Genomic DNA, 20,348 nt, shown 5'->3' on the forward strand with positions numbered 1-20,348 from the left:
CCCTCGGAAGTCACCATGGGGCAGTGTCAGTAAAGAAGTAGGTGGTTTGAGCTACTCCAGCCTGGCCCCAGAGCTCAGTCACCTGACCAGACAAAGGCCACCTGGCCAGGTTGCATCTGCTGCCTGGGGTAGCCGGGGCGTCTGAGGCCGAGGCCAGACTGGGAGGAATCAGCAGAGAATGCCTCTCTGCTGGTCACCCAAGCTCCCGGCATCGGAGTGTTCGGGCCCAGCGTGGAAGAGCATTCCCCATAAGGGACTCTCACTCTTTAGATGTCACATCTCCTTGACTTTTTCTCCTCTACTTTGACAGCTTTATAGGAAACCCAATTATTTTCCGCCTCTTTGCAACCCCATGGACTGCAGCCTGCCAGGCTCCTCTGTCCATGGAATTCTCCAGGCAAGAATACTGGAGTGGGCTGCCATGCCCTCCTCCAGGGGATCTTCCCGACCCAGGGATCGAATCCAGATCTCCTGGACTGCAGGCAGATTCTTTATCATCTGAGCGGCCAGGGCAGGAGGAGAAGGGGGTGACAGAGGATGAGATGGTTGGATGGCATCATCAACTCAATGGATATGAGTTTGCACAAACTTTGAGAGAGAGTGAAGGACAGGGAAGCCTGGAGTCCCGCAGTCCATGGGGTCACAAAGAGTCAGACACGACTGACAGGCTGAGTGACAGCAAGAAAGGAGCAAACGAGAGGGAAAGAGGAAGCGTGGATCCCGAAGGCACGTGGCAGGAGCCGCAGAGGGGCACGTCTGGCTTCAGCTCAGCCCTCAACATGTAGAGCGCTGGGAGGCCGTCACCCCATCCTCAGGACGAGGAAAGCTGCACACACAAAGCAACAACTCTTCTTCCATCCCCTGGAGGACTGAGATTCGGGTCAAACGGCCACCTCAAAACCTGCAGAGATGGGAATTCAGAATGTCAAAGCCCAGACACCTGGATGAGAAGGGGCCCCAGCCATGACTGGGGAGGGTGCTGGGATGGGGATGTGGGGGGCTGTGGTCAGAGGAGCGTGGGGTCCTGAGTGAAGAACTCCCGGGGGCCACAGGCTGAGGGGCACATTTTCAAGGGCTCTCACTCTAGTACCCCACCAGATGCTCCTGGACAAGAGCTGATGAGACCCCTGGAGTCCTCAGGGTGGGGAGGAGGGACACGCCAGAGCTTGCTCCCAAGCTGCCCTCTTCTCGCAGCCGACTGGGGAAGACTGGTCTCCCGGCCAGGTTCTCCGCACGCTGGGGTGCTGCCGGCCGCTTCCTCCCTGCGCTCGGTCAGCCAGCCTCCATCCAACGAGTGGACCCCTCAAGGTGGAAGTCTCCATCCCCTCAGCCACCCTTGGGCACAGAAGGTCTGAACACCCCCTCTTAGGAACCAGTGGCTGCCATCCCCATTAATCCCCTGGGAGCTGCAGAACGATGATATACTGTTGGCTCCCCAGGGGCAGAGTTCACTCGGGAAAGGCAGGAAAAACGCTGGATTTCTCCTCTTCACATCCTCAACGTATGGAGCTGATTCTTCTCCAAAGGTGACGATTTGGGCTATTTAGAAATCTTAGAGTGAACTCACGGACTTTGACTTATTTCCAAGTTCTACTGAGTTGTTTTCTTTTTGAGTGACCAGCAGGAGGGCACCCGCAGCTGTCCCGCCGGTGAAGGAAGACGGCAGGTCCACGTCCCTCAAGGCAGAGGACCAAGTGGGCAGCTCCTGGGTCTGGGAAGGGAGGCGGGTGGGCAAGCGCCCGGGCGCCAGCTCCTGTGAGGGCACATGGAGTCCAGAACCAGCGCAGATTTTTCCTTTAAAATTGACCCTCCCCTCCCAGGTCAAGGTCTCAGGTTCAAAGGTCAATGTTATTCTGTCCACTTGAGGTCTCCAACTAAGTCTCGACACAAGTGGTGGGAAAAATGAGACGGTACTGTCAAGGTTGAGGCTGCAATACATTTACTAAAATTTTAGCGTATTTACCGAGATGGATGAGTCTGGGTCTTAGATGAAGCTCTCTCTGCCTCTGGCCTGTCCTTAAAGCCTGGGGTCTCCAGCCCCCTGAGCTGGGCAGCCCCAGAAGCAGCCCCGTCTTGTCTTCAGGACCTCCAGCTGAGAGTCGGGGTCTGCCCTCGGACCCTTCTCTGGAAGTGACCTCCGGCACCGAGCCGCTCAGTCAGCTCTGGATTCTTCAGGATAATGCCCCCCAAAGCAGCTCTCTCCTTTTCCAGTCACAAATGTTCCAGCCTCAGTTCCCTGGTCTTTGAGGCCCAAAGCGGGGGTCCCCAGACTACATGGCGGGACACTGTCCCCAGCCATTGCCACCACCCTCTACCCCGATGGCAAGGGCAGCGTTGGGCATGTCGGGAAGATTTAGTCTGCTCATCAGAGACCTCTTTCTCCTCCAGGTCTCGGTGCAAAACCAAGCTCCACCCTTTTCCCCTGAAGTTCAGCCAAAGGCACAAGAGACGACTCAGAGCAGAAACCAGTTGTCAAACATGTGTTCTCTCCTGGGCGTCAGCTTTAAACGCCTGGGCTCCTCCTTCAAGGTTTTAGGTTGAGTCCCTTCTCCAGTCGGCCTGGCGTCCAGGGTGGCTGTCAGAGCAGGGCTGTCACCGTAGAGCCCATGGCAGCCCCTCGGCCCCGAAGACCTCAGGCTGTGACTGTGTGTTCCATTCCAGGCTCCCAGAGCAGAGCAGTGGCTTCTTAGTCAGAGGGTTTGTACAGCGCTCTGGGCCCTTTCTGTACCTGGGGACGGAGGCTGCAGAGACAGGCAGTGCTGGGGATCCCCTGGGGCCGGGCCACCCACCCCCCGCCCCAGACAATCCGCTCTGAGCCTGCCTCCAGTGGTCAGACTCCTTTCCCTGAATGCCTTTAAAAGATGCTGAGCTAAACCGAACACACACACATCTCCACCATGTCTGTGTGCATTCAGGATGAAGCTAACCCACCGTGTATGCGGTCGTGTCCAGCTCTGCGACCCCACGGACCTGCCAGGCTCTACTGTCCTTGGAATTTTCCAGGCAGGAATTAGAGTGGGTTGCCATTTCCTACTCCAGTGGATCTTCCCGACCCAAGGATCAAAGCCATGTCTCTTGCATTGCCTGCATTGGCAGGTGGATTCGTGGTCGCTGGGAAGCCCAACGCACTGCATCCTTAGGCTACAAGCAAGCGGACTGCCGAAGGTGACAGAAGGTCACCTCTGCCCGTGTCATTCACGTAACCAGCCAGCCCGGCCCCCAGCGAGTCTCTGGTATAAAACCTCAGTGGTGCCGGGTGGCCCAGATTAAAGCTTCCTTCTCCCTGGCTCCCACTCTAAGAATTCTGGTGAGTTTTATGTCTGTCTTACTGGTCAACCTCCTTCTGCCTCCTAGCAGAGGAAACCCTTGTTTGTTGTAGCTGGAGACTGGTTTATGCACGTAGGGTAAAGTGCATCAGCTGCTCTTCAAAAAGTGGCTCGTCCTGCTTTATAAACAGAGAGGAACATGCTGGGGGACCTCCTCTGCACACTCGCCATGGTGCCCACCAGCTCCCCCCACACACGCCATCTCCATGGGGGTGGGGAGTCTGCTCGCCTGGCCTGTCTGCTCCCTGGGCACTGCGTGGCCTACAGATGACCTCACCGCGCCCCGTCAAGGCTGAAGAACAGGCACACTCAGTGGTCACCCCCAGGGCAGTGAAACATTGCCACTCTAGAAACTAAGAAAGTAAAATCCAGGCTCCCAGGGGAAAGCTGAGTCCAATGCTCTGATTTCAGGGAGGGAAAACTCTGCACTGCCCCCAGCTCCGTGCTCAGCCCAAGAGCCAGCCGACTGGAGCCACCCTCCCATGCAGCTGCTGTTCACCCAGGGGCACTCACCTCGCCCGGGCCCCTCCCAGCAGGTCTCCACCCACCAGCAGAGGCCTCGTGTCCTTTCCCCGGTCTGCAGGTTCCTGACATTTTTCCCAACCATGTCTATCGCTCTATATACTCCCAAGATGGGCCACACAGGGTGTCGTGGAGGGGATGTTTCTGAAAGTGGCTTTAGTGTGGAATTAGATGGTACCTTCTGGAAGGGGGTGGGGGTGCAAGGGAATGCCCAACTGTCCTCTGATGGCACCAACTAGCTGGGGCCGAGAAACCAGGACACCAGGATCCTTCCTCAGCCTGAGGACACACGTCCCCTCCCACGTCCTAGGAAGGGAAGACGTGATTCAGGACAGAAGGAGATTTCTGTACCGAAAAAGGTCGAGTTTTCCATATTGCCTTTCCCAAACTCAGAGAACGTGCAGTAGGTTCCTCTTCTTTCTGCCAAAAGAAAGCTGAAATAGAATCATTTTTGCAGACTTGGGGAGATTTTTGAGACTGAAGTGTGAACTCTCCCATTTTTACTCTGCACCAAATCATCTCCCGGGAGCACAGAGGCGTCCTCGGGACAAGCTCCGCCGGAATCGGTTTCCTCTGCGACATCTGCCATCCTGCGCATCCTGACGTTTAACACTCCAGTTCAGATCTGCACGCCCCAGTCTTACCACCTCATCACCACTTGACCAATTTGGAGCAGCCTCCGCCACTGAACAGAGCTGGAATAAAACTCCTATAAGATGTAACAAGTTAACTGACCCCTGGCCGGAAGCAGGGACAGGCAGCCATGTTTCTGATGTACGGGATTCGAGGAGTTGCTTGTGCAGACACGGAGCCACCGCCCAGATGCCTTCAGGGTAGAGGCACCAGGAGGGGGCCTGCACTGGCCATGCTCCTGACCGAGGTGCCCCCTCCCAGGGGCCCCGTGTAAGGAGTGTCGAGGCCCAGCTGCTTCCTCAGCAGGCACTGAGGGGTCATCTTGCCCCCGGCCTCCCTGTACGCACGTCACCGCCAGCTCCCCTCACCCAGGCCTGTGTCCTTACCTCTGAGTGGACCGTCCTCAGGGGTCTCCGGCCCAGAGCACAGCTGGACCAGAATGTCCGGCTCCTGCCAGCCTCCGTTTCTCTGCCTTTGCCCAGCATGTTTTCCTGCCTTTAAAGGGGTCTCCCCACTTTAATGCAGCCTGAGCCCCAGTCCGACCACCTCCCAGCACCGTCCTGGTGCCCCCAGGCCCCAAGGAGAGGCAAAAGCAAGCTTCCCAGAGTTGTGGAATGAGGGCCTTCATCCAATTTATTTTCTGCAAAGAATCAGAGACAATATCTTTTTTCTCTCAAACCTGGGGTTGGAAATACCCCGCTCTTCTGAGAATAAATTGGAGGTAACATGTCTTCATTCCATTTGGGACAAGCACTGTGCCCTCAAGGGGCTCATTTCTGCCTAGTTTAGCTGCCTTATTAACGGACAATCTTAAAGTCAAGTTGGTCACTAAGATGGTAAATAATAAATTGGGTGAAAATCTCACCAGGAAAACTCTTAAGAAATCTGACACTTGAGAAACAAACTGAATAAAAGTCGTTTCTGAGGCAAGAGACTTTTTAATTAATTTTCACTGGAGTTTAGCTGCTTTACAATATCGCTCTAGTTTCTGCCACACAGCAAACTGAATCAGCTCTGTGTATACGCAGATCCGCTCTTTTCTGGTTTCCTCCCCATTTAGATGACTACAGCGCAGAGCTATACAGCAGGTTCTCACCGGTCACCTATTTATACATGATAGTGTGTATACGTCAGTCCCAAACTCTTGAGGTGAGTGATTTTAAAAAACAGTTTTACAGAAAGACTCTCCAAGGCTGAACTGAGTGGGCAGAGTTATTACACGGACCTGGTCTGGGTGCTGTGTGTGTGTGGCTACGCTCACACACATGAACTTTCGCACAGCTCCATTCCATACGCTACGAGTTGGTCTTTGTATGTACGAAAGCAATGCTCACGATCAAAGCTGGAACAGTAGGAAGAGGTCAGCAGGGAGCCCGCATCACCCCGGCCAGCCCCCGCGCGGGCCGCTCTGCAGAGGAGGCCCCGCTGCTAATGGTGGCTGGCGCGTCCCGGGTGAGACGCCACTCCGTCGTCTCTTCTGCTGGCAGGCCGCCCCACGGCCACGGGGAGAGCCCGCCTAGGCTCCACGCGGCCCGGCCCCGTCCTCTCCAGCAGAGGCTCCAGGCGCACTGCGGTCAGTGCCCCCACCCCTCCTAACAGCCGGAAGGCGGGGGTTGCTTTGCTAAATGAAGGATCGTCTTTGCGGCGATTCGCCTGCCTGGACTGTGACGGCAACCTTGGGACAGAGTCCTCGAGCGGGATCAGCAGGCCTCGAGTTTCCGACGTGGTGAGGACACGCCCTTCATTGTCACACCAGCTGGCTAGAGTGCTGCATCCCAGGGGCTGTCAGGGCTCCTGGTGTGGGCGGGGGCCCGTGCCTCCTTTCATTTGAGTTTCTCTCATCGTGAAGGCGCTCTTCACTCTTTTAGGGAAAACAGACAAATAAGGGGGCGTCTGGCTTCTGCCACTCGCACTCTGCCCCCAGGGCCCCAGCTGCCTCCCTGGAGGTCACCTCCGTGCGGAGAATAACAGAGACGTCTCTAAGAACTCCCTGCTCCCCTTGACAGGAGGACAAGGGGAGGGCCAGAGGCCAGCAGTGACCACGAGGGGCCCTGGGGCCCGACCAGAAGCCCAGCCACTGCCCCAGCCCCTGCTCCCACCACTCACCCACCTGCGGGACAGGAGAGCTACTGGCTGTCCTTCTAGAAGCGTAGGACTGGGCTGAGCAGAGCTGCTCGGGGGGCCCCTGCCTTGGGGAAGGGAGCCTTCACGGTGCCAGGTGGGTCCATTGCAGGAACTGGGGGAAGGTGGCCTGGGGGCTGATCCCAGGAGACCCTGAACCCGCACAGTGAGAAGCCTGACTGGGGAACTAAACGCCAAGGTCGGCACCTCTTACAACAGGAGAGTTTCGATAAAACCAGCCCTTCCTCTGATGATGACCTAACAACACGCAGGAGACAGAGCTTCCCAAAAGTTAAAGTATGAACGCGCGCACATGTGCTCTGTGCATCCATACACGTGTGCCTGTGTGTGTGTGTGTGCACACAAGCCTGCGTGTGTACACAGATATCTGAAGGTTGGTGGCTTCCAACAAGAGGTGAAGAAAGCCTCTCCCTTTCCAGAATTTATTACCCGTCACATCTTGGGCTTCTGATGGCCACAGGAACCTGTAATTCACACCCTCCAGGTCTTCAGTTCTTATTTGTAAGTTTAGCCATTAAATTGGCAAACGGGTTAGGAAACCTCAGCGCGGCGATAGCCGCCCTGGGTCTTATCTCTAAGCTCGAAACCATAAAAGCAACTTTGACAGGTTTGGCTACACAAATTGAAAACTCAAGCATTACCAGCAAAACAAACCAAAAGCTGAACCCAAAGTTCAGAGGAAAATGACAAACTGAAAAATAAGCGTGTATATGATGGAGACGGGCTCAACCCTAATGAGGAAGGCGCTGAGCAAGAAAAAGACACACGCCCCAACAGAAAAATACTTAAAAATGCACACAGAACACATACCGGCAATTTTCCAAATGGCCAACAGTAAAATGAAAAGATGCTCTATACCACCAGGAGGTAAAGGGATTAAACTCCAAGTGGAAAGGCTTGTTCTACCTGTGAGATTGCCAGAGACAAAGGAGGACTCGAGCCAGCCCCAGAGGGCGGACGGTACTCAGCCGGGCCTTTCCGGAGGGCATTTTGGCCAAAATACATCCCAGTCCTTGGCCCGGCAGTGTCTCTTCTAGGAATTTACCCTTGGGAAAACTGAGCCGGCTTCCAGGGACACATCAGCAAAGATGTTCATCATGGCAGTCGTTAAACCTGTGAAAACTCAAGCCAAATTATGTGGAGTCCCTAGTTCTGGCTCATTAGATACTTTTCCCAAACTTTCAGTGATAAAGTATTACTCTCCTAATGGGAAGACAGCGTTTATTAAACAATTTACTGAAGGATTAATTCAATGTTTTCATGGGTTTCTTGACACTTGGCCCCAAATTCCCTAGGCAGATAAGAAACAGCCCCCTTCTATCCCTGTAGGAATAAAGCCTCTGATTTGTTTTCTCCTGTCCAATTTCTGGCACTTTCTAGACAGGAAACAAAACCCCAGTTCACCCTGAGAGAGGCCTAGGTCGGGGCCACAGAGGCTGGCACGGGGGACAGAAGCACAGTGCTAGTCTTCCTTTCAATGTGCCCCTCGCACGGGTGAGGGTGCCCCTCGCACGGGTGAGGGTCCGCCCCACCAGCCCCAGGACCCTGAGGGGCAGTGGGACACCCCAGGCCTCGAGTGAAGATCTCTGAGCTGTTAGAAAAATCACTCAAACCCTGAGAGAACTTCAGGGCCACACGGTCAGTGAGGACCAGAGACCACCTGCCTTACTGCTGGGGGGGGTGGGGCCGGGGTCCTAGAAGACAGTGCTCCCTCCCCCTCTCCAAACTGGCCAATGACAGTGTGTCTGAACAGGCTTCCTCCTGCAGGGACGCCCATGCAGCCAGGCCCGGGGTACCCCAGCCTCCACCCGGCCTCCCCAAGGCCAGCCGGCGCAGACTCAGGTGCTCAGAGACCCTGAGAGGCAGGTGGGCCCTGCCCTGCCCCACCCTCTGCTGCTCTGGCCCTGGGCTTCCACTGCACAGCAGGCCTGAACCCTGCCACCCAGCTTCCCCGCAGCAGGACTCTTGCCCCTGGGGGACTGCTTATCCATCCGCGGCCCCTGTTCCTTCTCCCGAACGTGGAAGTGAAGCAGGAAGCGCAGACACAGCGGCATTTGGCAAAGGCAGCTGGAGGCCTGGGCAGCTTTCCTAGAGAGAAGGCTGGACGCGCAGCCCAGAGCTCGGGGTACTGGTAGGGGCGCAGGGGGCGGGTGAGGGGACGCAGAGGGGCCAGCGGCTTCCCGGGGGCCAGACCGGAGCTCTGTGCAGATTCAAGGAACCCCCTCCGCCAGCCCGGAGGAGGAGGGGGGCACGGTGCTAGGCACACAGCGGCGCCGGGCCGGGCAGGAGTTTCCGGTTACGGCACTGACCACAGAACAGCAGCAGCCCCAAAGCAGCCCATCTGCGCGCCTGGCGGGGGCCCACACCCTCCCGTCCTGAACTTCGGACCCGGGACCGCGGAGGCAGGGCAGTTTCTGCCCACCCGGCCACCGACTCAGCGCCCATCAGTTGGGGGCCCCCGGGGAGAGGGGCCCCGCAGCGCCGGAGGGCCCCGCCTCTGGCCGGGAGCGGACGGGGGTCAGACCTCAAACCGACTACTCACTCCAAGCGCCCCGGCGCACTTCGGGGGCCGGCCGGAGACGGGAGGGGTGGGGCGTCTCCGGAGGCTCGGGCCGCCTCCAGGCGGGGCCGGCGAGGGGCGCGGGGCGCGGGCGCCGGGCGGGCGCGGGGGCGGCGCGCGGCTCCTGCGGCTCCTCCGCGGCGCGGCCGGCAGGTGGGCGCGCGCTCGCCGGGCGGGGGTCCGGCCGGGCCGCGCGCCTCCCCCGGAACTCGGCCGTGCCATTCCCATGATGCCCAGCCACCGGGCACGGCTTCCGGAGCGCGGCCGCCGCCGCCCCGCCGCCGCCGGTAGGTCCGGGGATGGGGCTCCGGGGCCGCCCCGCCCTGCGCGCGCCCCGCCCTCCCGCGCGCCCCCGGCGCCCGCTGCCCGCCCCTCGGTCCGGGACCCCGCCGCCTCCCCGGGACTGACGCGGGCGAGGGCTGGGGGCCGGCGCAGGGCCGAGTGGGCGGCGGGGGCCGGCCGGAGGGCGGGCGCGCAGGCCGCACCGCGGCGCCAGGCCGCCGGGGAAGGGGCCGCCGCGGGCGGCGTGGACTCGGCCAGGGCCGGCTAGTCACCCAACCGCGAGGCCGGGGGTCGCGGCCCCAGAGGCAGCTCCTGGCCCGGGCCCCCGTCAGCGCGCGCCCGCGTTCCTCGAAGCCGGCCGGGCGCGGGGCCCAGGTGAGGCCAGGTGAGGGCCGGCGGCGGGGGGGCCCCGCGCTCAGCCCTCCCGCAGAGATTGCGCCCCGCGTCCCGCCCCACGCAGCTTCCGGGAGGGTCCCCCCCGGCTTCCCGTCCAGCCCCTCGCCCCCAAACCACGGAGCCCAGAATATAAAGCCGGGGCGCAGCCCAACCCCTCCCTGCTGGAGGACCGGGTCGCTGCTCCGGGCGCAGGGATGCCTCCTGGCAGAGGCCGCGCTGTGAGTGAGCGCCCCCAGGCCGGGAGCAAAGGGCGGGCAGGGCCAGCCGAGGGTCTCGCCTTGCCTGCGGCCCGCCAGGCACAGACAGCGGCCATGCAGCTTTGCTTGGAGCCGTCCTTGCTGTGTTGTCAAGCCTCGCCTTCTGGCAAGCCCGGCCGAAATTCCAGCCCACGCCCACTTAAGGCCGGCAATCTGGAGAGGCCCTCCTGGGCTTTGTACCCTGACCCTCAGCTCCCTACCCTAGGGGACCAGCCAGGGGTGCACAGCATTGTGGGGAACCCAGAGCTGTGCTGGGCATCCGTGCAGGGACCCAGGCTTGTCCGGGGATAAGCATTAGTGAGGTTCTGCCCTCCTGGAGACAGGAGGTGTACAGAGAGGCCTAGGGCCCCCCTGCACGGTTCAGACTCTGGCACCACGCGGCTTTGGGGCCCCCACAGTCACCCTCCAGACCTGGTTCTGGGGCTCTTGGGGTGCAGGCTGGCAGTCTGACAAAGTGGGAGCCCCCTGGCTTCAGCCCGGAGTCCCCCAAGGTACAGTTGAGGGGAGTTTTCCAGAATGATTCATCTTATGTAGACCATTGTTTTAAAGCCACAAGCCAAGTTGTCGCTGGAGACACCCTCTGAATTTTTAACCTCATTCTTGGGCTAGATAATCTTGACAGTTCAGAAAACCACTCCCTGGGAGTCCGAACTTGAGACACCATTTAGAAGCAGTGACCACAGTCAAGGTGCGGAGTAGAGAGGAGCGTTTTTCCCTCCCACGCTCTCTGTTGCCTGGAGTAGAAGTCACTGCAGCCAGGTTCACTGGGATCCATCCCCAGGCCGCCTCTTCAGACGGCACTGCTGTTCAGCAAGTTAATATTCCTGATCTAGACTCTTGAGAAGGCCCATGGGAATGTCTTGTGTGCTGTGTTATTTCACCAGGGCAGCTTGAACAATGACCACAGTGAGGTGGGCACAGGCGGGTGGAAGAGCCCTCCCCCTCGGCGTTGCTGGCCCCCACTGTCCTTAGCAGGGGATCTCCTTGGAGGGTGGTGTTGCGGGAAAGACCACCTGCTGTCGTGGGGGCTCCATCTGAGGACTCTGAAGTGGCTTCTCACGTCCCCAGCTATGCATGTCCTGGTACATCAGACCAATGGCTCAGGGGAGTTGGAACGATTAATTGTTGTGGTTAACTGTATTTGGCCTCAGGGTAAGTTCTTCCAAAATTGAATTTCGAGCCCTTAAATTAATGCACTTTCTTTCCCCCCAAATATTTACCAGCTATAGTTTCAGCCTCTGAATTAAGTCTCTGATTCTCTTTAATCCTGACAGTCAAAAGTCTGTTTAAAAAGTGGGCCCAAGATGCTACAGAGTACACGTAGGGAGATGAAGACCCAGTCCTTGAACCGTTCTGCCAACATTACACTGAACCTGGACTTGAAGAGAATCACAGGTAATTGTAGCAAATTCTTTGACGTTGAAGTTTCACTTTTTGAGCGTAAATATCCATAGCAAAGGACTTCCTTCTGAATTGGTCACACCCTCTGGTTAATCGCTGGTCACACCTGTTTGGGCACGTCTGCGCCTAGGTGGCCGGGCCAGGCTTTCTTGGAAAGGGCTGTGGTATGTAAACACAGGATTCTGTGCGCGTCAGGAAGGAAGCTCCTCTGGGAGAAGGATCTGCAGGGAAGCAAAGCAAACCCCCGGGCCGCTTCCGGCCACCCCCACCCCCAGGCTCCCAGGCAGCAACGGCCTTGCCCGGCACCATTTGGGGCTGGAACTCCATCTCCCTGCTTCCGGGAGCGCTGCCAAGCTCTCCTCTTGACTCTCGGTCGCTTTGCGTCCCAGTTTGTGGGGGGTCAGGAGAGGTCGGAGAGACGTGTTCGGAATTGACAGTTAATGGTGTATTTTGCGTCTTTCTAATCCGCTGTGTACAACCTGCGCTACGTCCCCTCCGTGGCGGTGGTCCCAGACCTCCCGTGTAAAGGCCTCTGGGAGCAAGTCCTCACTGTGTTCCCAAGGGCAGCCCAGCGGTTCTGCCGTCCCAGCCACGTTTGGACTGAGATGCAGAAAGCAGAGAAGCCACACACCGTGAGGAAGGGCATGTGACTGGGGCAGTGTCTGTGCTAATTACATGCAAATAGTCATACGGTCCCCTGAGATCATCCGGCAACTACACACTCAACCTTTTCCAATAAAAAGGCTTTTGTGTAAATAACTCTCCAAAGGTGTCAGGTGCTCACATCACGTAACTTCTCTTTCCAGGAGCTGCTAGTTCGTGTCAAGAGCCAACCAACCCGTGATGTGCCGCTGAACCTGACTCCCAGTAGTCGACAGTTCCACCCGCCCAGAGGCTTTGCGCCTTCGTCCCGTCGCCCCCTCTTGACGACTTCGGAAGGTAAACCCCTCCTCTGCTCCTTCGCCGGAGAAGATGGACAGAGGGATGACGGAAGAAGGACACCCGTGTCAGCTTCCACGAGCTCGGCCCAGGGGACTTGGAAGCATTTTCTCATGAGTCTCCTCGGCCACCCGCCCTGTACAGCTGAGGAAGCTGAGGCCCGGGGGCCCGCGGCTGGCCGGACATTCGCCAGGCCTCCGGCTCCCTTGTGACCTGACCCGGGGCACCCGCCCGGCGTGCCCCCTGCAGGATGTGAAGCAGGCAGAGAAGCAAAGCCCCGCCTCTGCGCACTGCCTGCTAGGATGTTTCTCATGAACGCACCTCCTGTGCTGGCCCTGCGGTCCGCGTGGGAGGCCTTCGGCCCGCCCGGGAGCTGTAGGTTTCCCCGATGCTTCTCGGAGCCCAGAGAGGGCGTCTCGAGAGTGGCGGCGAGCGCCCAGGTGCAGATGGCCATCAGCAGGCTTCAGGGTGACGGGGCAGCCCTGGGCATGAGCGGCGACCATGCCCGGCCGGGAAGCCAGAGGGCGGAGAGGGGCCGGGGCTCCCTGCCGACTGCCAGCCCCGCCTTTGCGGCCTATGGTCTTGCCACGGGTCTTGATCCCAAGCGGGAGGAGGAGGAGGCCTCCAACCTCGGGCCTCTGGTGCCGGATTCAGACAGCGACGACTCGGTGGACCGGGACATTGAGGAAGCCATCCAGGAGTACCTGAGGGCCAAGAGCGGGGCCGCCCCGCCGCCTGCAGCCGGGGACGCGGCCCGTCGGTGCGGACCAGAGCCAGCTCTGAGCGGCGCCCCAGCTGCCCCGTGTCCCCCAAACCCTGCAGCTGGCCCCAGCCCTGTCCAGGGCTCCGCCTCCCCGCTCAGCGTGAGCAGTGATGACTCCTTCGAACAGAGCATCCAGGCAGAGATCGAACAGTTTCTGAGCGAAAAGAGGCTGCACGAGACCCAGAAAGGTGACCTCCCTGCTGACAGAAAGGCAGACCCCGGTGACAGCTTGGCCAGAGCGACCTGCAGGCCTGGCAGAGAGCCACCACTGAAGGCACCACAGCAGGACCTGCCGGGCACCGGCAAAGAGTTCGTCTTCCGGAAGCTGCCCAGGTCAGCGAAGGCCAGCGCACTGCCCAGAGGCCTCAGGTGCAAGGTCACCGCCGAGCCGGCTGCTGCTGCCACTGCGGGGCCCCCTGCAGAGGCCGCACCCGGTAAAGGCAGGGTCCGCAGGGGCGCGGGCTCCGCACGGAAGGGCAGGCAGCCGAGGAGCGTGGCCCTGGTACACGAGGAGCCCGACTCGAGCAGCGACGACGGCATCGAGGAGGCCATCCGGCTGTACCAGCGGGAGCGGCGGAGGGAGGTCCGGGGCCACCAGGGGCCCCTGCCAACAGAGGAGAAGGGGCCCGTGGCCCCTGCTCACAGCCTGAGGGGCCCCTGGCCAGAGGCCCTCAGCAAAACCCCCGGCAAGAAGAAGCCAGCGGCCCCCAAGGCCACAGACCTCGGCCCGGGCGGCCCGGACTCTGAGCACCCGCCCAGGCCCCCCAGGGAAACCACAGCTCCCGTGCCTCCGGGGAGCGCGGCTGCTGAGAGCCTGGGCGTGGACGGGTCCCCATGCCGGGCAGACACGTCTGCCGAGCTGATGTGCGCCGAGGCCATCCTGGACATCTCCAAGACCATCCTGCCAGCCCCCGTGGATGGTGGGGAAAGGCCCCCACCCACCAGCCCGCTGCGCCAGGGCCCCGACGGCAACAGCAGCGCAGTGGACAGTGACGACAGCATCGAGCGGGAGATCCGCACGTTCCTGGCCCTGAAGGCGCAGTCGGGGGGCCCGCTGCCCCACACGGAGACCTGCGCCCGGCCCGCCCACAGCCCGCCACTGCCGCCCAGCCTCAGCGCCCCAGCCCCCGACACTCCAGACCCGTCCCCGGGCTGCAGGAGGCGGCGCAGCAGGATGCCCTGCATGCCCAGGCGGCCCAGAGACACGGCCGAGATGCAGGACGCCCAGGACGCCGAGCGCGGCCAGGGCCGGGTGCAGCCTGGCCAGGGGCGAGCCCCCGAGGCCCCCAGAAGGGAGAGCGAGAGCCGCGGGCCGCCTCTCCCCTTCAAGACGGGCGGACCGGGCGATGAGCTCGGGGCCCCGGACCCGCTGGGAGCCGCACCGCCAGGCCCCAGGCAGACGGCCGAGGGGAGGCGCGGGGATGTGCAGGCAAGCTCCGAGGAGAAGAGCAGCTCGCTAGACAGTGACGAGGACCTGGACACGGCCATCAAGGACCTGCTGCGCTCCAAGCGGCGGCTCCGGAAGCGGCACAGGGACCCCCGGGCCAGCTGCAAGAAGAGGGTCCGCTTCAGCACCACAGAGACGCAGTTCCTGGACAAACTGGGGGGCTTCCAGAAAGACTGGAGAGACCGAAGCCCCCACCTGCTGAAAAGCTGTCTCTCCAAGTCCAGAAGAGACAGCAGGGAGACCCCGGGGAGACCCCCGCACATTCCCAGCCAGGAAACATCAAGGGCAAAGGCGGATGGCTCAGGGCTGGAGGATGCGCCCTCGGGCCCCTCAGCCCCCTGGACCCGGGGCAGGGCCGCGCCCAGGGGACTGTTCTCCAGGGAGTCGGAAGCCCGCGAGCCTCCCGGTGCCGCCAGAAGCCCCAGCTCCCTGTCTGATGACAGCAGCTCCATAGACAGCGATGACAGCATCGAGCTGGAGATCAGGAAGTTTTTGGCCGAAAAGGCCAAGGAGTCCGTGAGCGGATCAGAAATTCCAGGAGGGGGCCCAGCCACTCTGGGAACGCCAACTGGGGCCAGGCCGGAGCTCCCGGGCCGGAAAGCACCGCCCCCTGGCCCAGCTGCCCAGCCAGGCATGTGCACGCGGAGCCAGAGGGTCAGGGGGGGCCTGCCGCCAGGGGCCGAGGGACCCCGGGGTCCGGGAAGAGCCCTCGCTCCGGGCGGGGGGAGCAGCCCGCACCCTGAGCAGCCCTGCCCCCCGGCCGCCCTGGCCCGGTGCGAGTTGGCGCCGCCCAGGAGCACCAGCGGGCCTACCCCTGCCAAAGGGTCGCCGGCTCCCAGGAGAAACATCTGTGCCCCCAGAGACCCGGGCCCCAGGGGGCCCGAGGGAGTCACAGGAGAGGGTACGTTCGGCCAGCTCCCAAGCCACGCAGAGGCTGGTGCCCGGGTAGAGGGCCACAGCTCACTGGCACGGACCCCGGGCTCCCAGCGGGATGGGGTGCCCCGGGCCGGCCTCACCTTGCCCTGGTCCGACCTCAGCCCCCAGAGCCGGCTGCAGAGCACCTGGGTACTGGGCCCGGAAGGCAGGGACGTGGCTGCGTGGAGAGGGGGCCTCGGCGGCCAGAGGGAGAAGGGGCCGGAGGGCCAGGCCCGGGGCTCACCCAGCCTCGCCACAGACTCCCGGAGGGGCCTGCCCTTCGCCGGCTTCTCACCGCTGCTCTCCACGCAGCTGTTCCATTTCGGGAAGAGCATGCCCTGGGGCGCCAAGCAGGCCAGCCTTTTCAGCCCCGGCCTGGGCCTGCCGCTGCAGGGTCCATCCTTCTCGGCCTTCCGGGAGGCCCAGGCCACCCGCAACCCGGTGTTTGGAAGCCCACGCCTGCTGGTGAAGGAAGGCGGCCGCTGGCCTTGCAGGAAGCCCCGGGCAGGGCTCAGCCTGTCCGACAGGAGGGGGTCGGGGCCGGAAGAGAGTGTCCTGGACCTGCGGTTCGGGCGCAGGGGGCTGGACAGAGACGACGAGGAGCCGGAGGCCTTGGGCAGCGACGCCAGCGAGCTCAGCGACACGTCGGTGGAGGAGGGCGGCGGGCCCACGGCCCAGGGCCCGGTGCTGCAGCTGTGAGCTCGGCGTGCGCGCGCCCCGCGGCCACGCTCCTGACGCAATTGTGAGCTCGGCGTGCGCGCGCGCCCCGCGGCCACGCTCCTGACGGAACGGGGGCCCTGGAGGTCCCTGTGCAGCCTGTACATTTGTACACTAACGTGAAACCGTGTTTTTATTTAACAGATGTGTCCTGGTAAATATGATTTTTGTAGCCTTTTTGTAAATTATTTAAAGTGCTGTAGAAACTATTTTTGGTGAACGCCGCGGTTGGATCCTGCAGGGCGTTCCTCGCAGCGGTTTTCCGTGGTCTCCGCACAAGTCTTGGATCAGCGGACGTTCGGTTCTGTGCGTCCCCGCACTCGGGGCTGACCGCTGGTGGGCACGGCCTGCTGCGACCACAATGCCAGCCTCAGGAAGGCAGCAGCCGGAGCCCTGCCCGAGATTCACCAGACACCCCAGCAGTCCCTGTCAGGGCGCTGCTGGGCAGCACTTCTCACATGAAAGGGCCCCTGCCTCCCCCACGGAGGCCCGATGGGGTCCTCAAGCAGAAAAGCGTTTCAAAGCACAAAGGCTGGCGAGCAAACCAGCCACCCGGGGCGCACACGGAGACCCCCAGTGAGACCGCCAGCCGGCCGTTCACACCTGGAGCCTCTGTTGTTCAGTGTCCAGGCCTCCTCAGTTCTGACACGAGTCCACCAGCTCAGTAAACCACTTTTTACACGGAAGCTGCCGTTCTTCACGTTTAATCACAGCTCCGGCCGGTCTCAGCCAGCCCATGTGTTTCCAGTGTCCTCACCCTCGTCAGTGCCCATGGAGCGGCTGGTTCCTGGAGTCCTGAGGACTGAGCCCCATGCCTGCTGGGGGCTGGGCGGGTTGTGGGTGGGCTCCGTTGGCGGGCTGGCGCGCCCGTCCACCCCGTGTTCTCTGTGTGTCTGCCTGGCGGGGCCGCGCACAGCTGGGTCGAGCCTGGTGCCCTGTGCCTTCTGCTTCACAGCTGCCGCGGGGCCCACAGCCGAGCATGGACGTTCACACAACATTGTCCAGCGAACTTTCACCGGCCGCCCCGACTGTCACGGCTCATCGGTGCAGCTGCGGTGGGCCTGGGGCGAGGTTTAAGTTGCAGCTGAAGTTGGTCGTTATTCTAACGTGCAAGTGAATTTTCACAGGTCGTGCCCCCGCCCTGGGTCTTAGCGGGAATACCCACCGGGGACGTGTGTGGCACCTACAGTGTCTGGGGTCAGACGCTGTGATGAGCAGCCCTGTGGATCCCATGACCCCCTGGTGCCCGCGTGGTGTGCATCTGATGTTTCCATTGGCAAATATTCATTCACTGAAGTGCTTCCCAGGAAATCAACTCATTAATCCATGCTTTAAATTGTATTTAATTTTAAAGGAGTGCTTTTAACACTTGACAACAAAAATCAGCTTGTTTTGTATATATGAACTGGGTTTTTTTAATGCTAATAAATCAAGCGCTGCTCACACCTCAGCTGATGTGGTCTGTCCTCTGCAGAGCGGCCTTTGCAGGATGTGGACGTGAGAACCCAGCGTCCAGGACCTGCCGGGCTTCCACCCTTGCCATCGAGGACTGAGCCGTGGGCACCTCTCTGCTCCTGGCCCCATCGCCGTCCCCCAGGCCCTTCCCACCTTCCTCTGCCCCCGCCTCCCCCTCCCTGTTCTGGCTGCTTCCTGGGCAGTGCAGGCCAGGCCTGGTTTTAACAAACTGGACGTAGCCATGATAGCGTGGGCCCACCCCTGGATTGCCCACAAGCCAGGCTGCATAAAAGCTCTTGTTTTCCCACCTTTCCCCCCTCTCCACTGACATGGTCAACTCTGGCGCACCCTGGGGCCAAGGTGGGCGGTCCCCTGCAGCCTGTCTGCAAAGGGGGCTGGAGTGGCACTTGCCTGGTGGAACCCAGCTGCCAGTGCAGGGGACACGGGTTTGAGTCCGCATGCCTAGAGCCTGTGCCTCCCATCAAGAGAAACCACAGAAACGGGAGGCCCACGCGGGCCCAGCACAGCCAAAACTAGTCGATTTCTTTCAAGAGGGGAGCTGCAGTGGCGGCGGGAGCACGTCTGAGGAGGGACGGCTTCATCTGCAGCCCCAGTCCAGCTCCCCCGCTGGTCCCAGCCCCACCGCGCGTCCGCAGGTCACAGCGCTCCGGGCAGCCAATGCACCCCTACCCGTAGGAAGAGGCTGGGAGGGCGTGTGGCCAGAGCAAGCCGAAAGTACTGCAACCTGCAGAGGAGGGCTTCCCTGGTGGCCCAGTGGTCACGAATCTGCCTGCCAGTGCGGGGGACACAGGTCCACTCCCTGGCGGGATCCCACCTGTCACGGAGCAACTAAGCCCGGATTCCACAGCTACTGAGCCTGAGCTCTGGAGCCCGGGAACCGCAACGACTGAAGCCCAAGCGCCCTAGAGCCGATGCTCAGCAACAGAAGCCACACACGGCAAGGAGAGGGCGGCCCCCGCACCCTGCAACTGGAGAAAAGCCTGCACAGCAACCAAGACCGGGCACAGCCAGAAAGAAATGATTTTTTAAAAAGGGGTGGGGACCTACAGGGAAGTCCGACCCAAAGGGCCCCTCTCGCTTCCCAGTGAAGGGAGGTCGCTGCATGCTGGGGCCACAGGTTCCCTCCCCTTAACGCAAAGAAGGGGGAGAGACCCGGTTTTGGAGGTGTCTGCTGCTCCGGGCTTCTGCAGGAACCACCCCATTTCAGAAGCCCTAACAGCGGGAATGGGGTGGAAGGAGGGGAGAGCCCTGAGGGTGAGCGTCTGATGTTCACCACCCACGTGTCCACACAGAGGACGGGGTCTTCCTTGAGAGAAGTTGCTCCTGACTTTGTCGCTCAGAATCCGAGTTGTCGGCAGGTTTACCCAGGCGCTGAGTTTAGTTTTTCTTTTTAATTCCTGTTGCTATTTCGGCTCTGCTGGGTCTCCCTTGCTGCACACCAGCTTCTCTGGTGGCGGCGAGCGGGGTCTCCCCTTGGTCACAGAGCTCAGGATCCTTGCTCCAGCGGCCCCTCCTGCCGTGGAGCTGGGCTCCAGGCGTGCCGGCTCAGGCACTGCAGCTCCGGGCTTAGATGCTCCGTGGAGCGTGGGATCCTCCTGAACCAGGGGCCCAGCCCTTGTGCCCTGCACTGGCAGGCAGATTCTTAACCACGAGACCGCCAGGGACGCCGCAGATACTCAGTTTAAATACCAGCACTTTATCTGCTCATGTAAAAAGCACTGCCACCTTGACCCCACCCCTTCCTCAAAATTAATGTTAGGGCCGGTGTAGACGGGGAGAAACAGCAACCAAGCCCACCCTCGCTGTCTGCAGACCACCTCCAGGGCAGCACCAGGCAAGGCTGCCGGGGAGGGAAACACATTATTTCTATTTTGAATCTTTGAGATCTCTGGTATTTTGTGTGCTGGACAGAGGGATTTGTCTTCCCAACATCAACATATTTTACTATGTACTGGAAACCATTTATTCTAATTAACTGTAAATAAAAGGTGAAATATCACTGAAGAAAAACAGGGAAACAAATGAAAACAGACTTCTAGAGTAAGAAGTTCCTAGTTTTAGGCCGACTCAGCAGCTAAATTAAGCGATGAGCAAAGTGCTGTGAAACTGTCAACGTTTCATTTAAGAGTGGAGCAGAGAGGCCCGATAACAGCATCTCGTGACTGGAGACAGGGTTCCTCTATGGCCGTGCAGTTAATGTAATGATCAGTGGAAACTGGTGTTTGTTATCCTAAGTGTTTCGATCGCCTTTCCCGTAACTGCTCTGATTGGATTTACGATTTTGAAAGATCTCAGCACCACGGTCAGAAGAGTGATGGGTGTGATTTTCTTCCCATTTTTCAACCAGCCATTCCATATGCTGTTACCCCGGGCAGAAGGCACGGTCTTGTGCCGAAAGATTAGCCTGTCGATCCAAACTCTTTTCCCTTCCCCCAGCACATAAAGACTGCAGTATGGTCTGTGGTTGCAGAGTCAGACACGACTGAGTGACTAAAAGGATAAATTTCATGATCATCACTGGAGTTCCTGCATGACTCGTGCAAACACTAGGAAGTCAGGGCGGGTCTATGGG

The 20,348-nt window shown here is 60.4% G+C and overlaps 1 protein-coding gene across 4 annotated transcripts; it reads left to right on the forward strand.

Annotated features, from left to right (window-relative positions):
- The first annotated feature begins 9,300 nt into the window (after positions 1-9,300).
- Positions 9,301-17,750, forward strand: PPP1R26 (protein phosphatase 1 regulatory subunit 26). Of its 4 annotated transcripts, none has more exons than XM_024999728.2 (3): positions 9,301-9,470; positions 11,393-11,513; positions 12,326-17,750. In XM_024999728.2, exon 3 carries the CDS (start codon positions 12,761-12,763, stop codon positions 16,280-16,282), a length of 3,522 nt encoding a protein of 1,173 aa, XP_024855496.1. In that variant the 5' UTR covers positions 9,301-9,470; positions 11,393-11,513; positions 12,326-12,760; the 3' UTR covers positions 16,283-17,750. The 4 variants fall into 4 exon arrangements, with proteins under 4 accessions (XP_024855496.1, XP_005213589.1, XP_010808947.1 ...); XM_005213532.5 differs by lacking the exon at positions 9,301-9,470 and adding an exon at positions 9,751-9,840; XM_010810645.3 differs by lacking the exon at positions 9,301-9,470 and adding an exon at positions 9,764-9,850.
- Positions 17,751-20,348: the final 2,598 nt, after the last annotated feature.

This window comes from Bos taurus, chromosome 11 (genome assembly GCF_002263795.3).
Source record: "Bos taurus isolate L1 Dominette 01449 registration number 42190680 breed Hereford chromosome 11, ARS-UCD2.0, whole genome shotgun sequence".
NCBI classification, from domain to species: Eukaryota; Metazoa; Chordata; class Mammalia; order Artiodactyla; family Bovidae; genus Bos; species Bos taurus.

What these genes read in the sequence shown, in the direction of transcription:
- PPP1R26 (XM_024999728.2), top strand. Translation starts at nt 12,761, where the DNA reads ATGTTTCTCATGAACGCACCTCCTGTGCTGGCCCTGCGGTCCGCGTGG.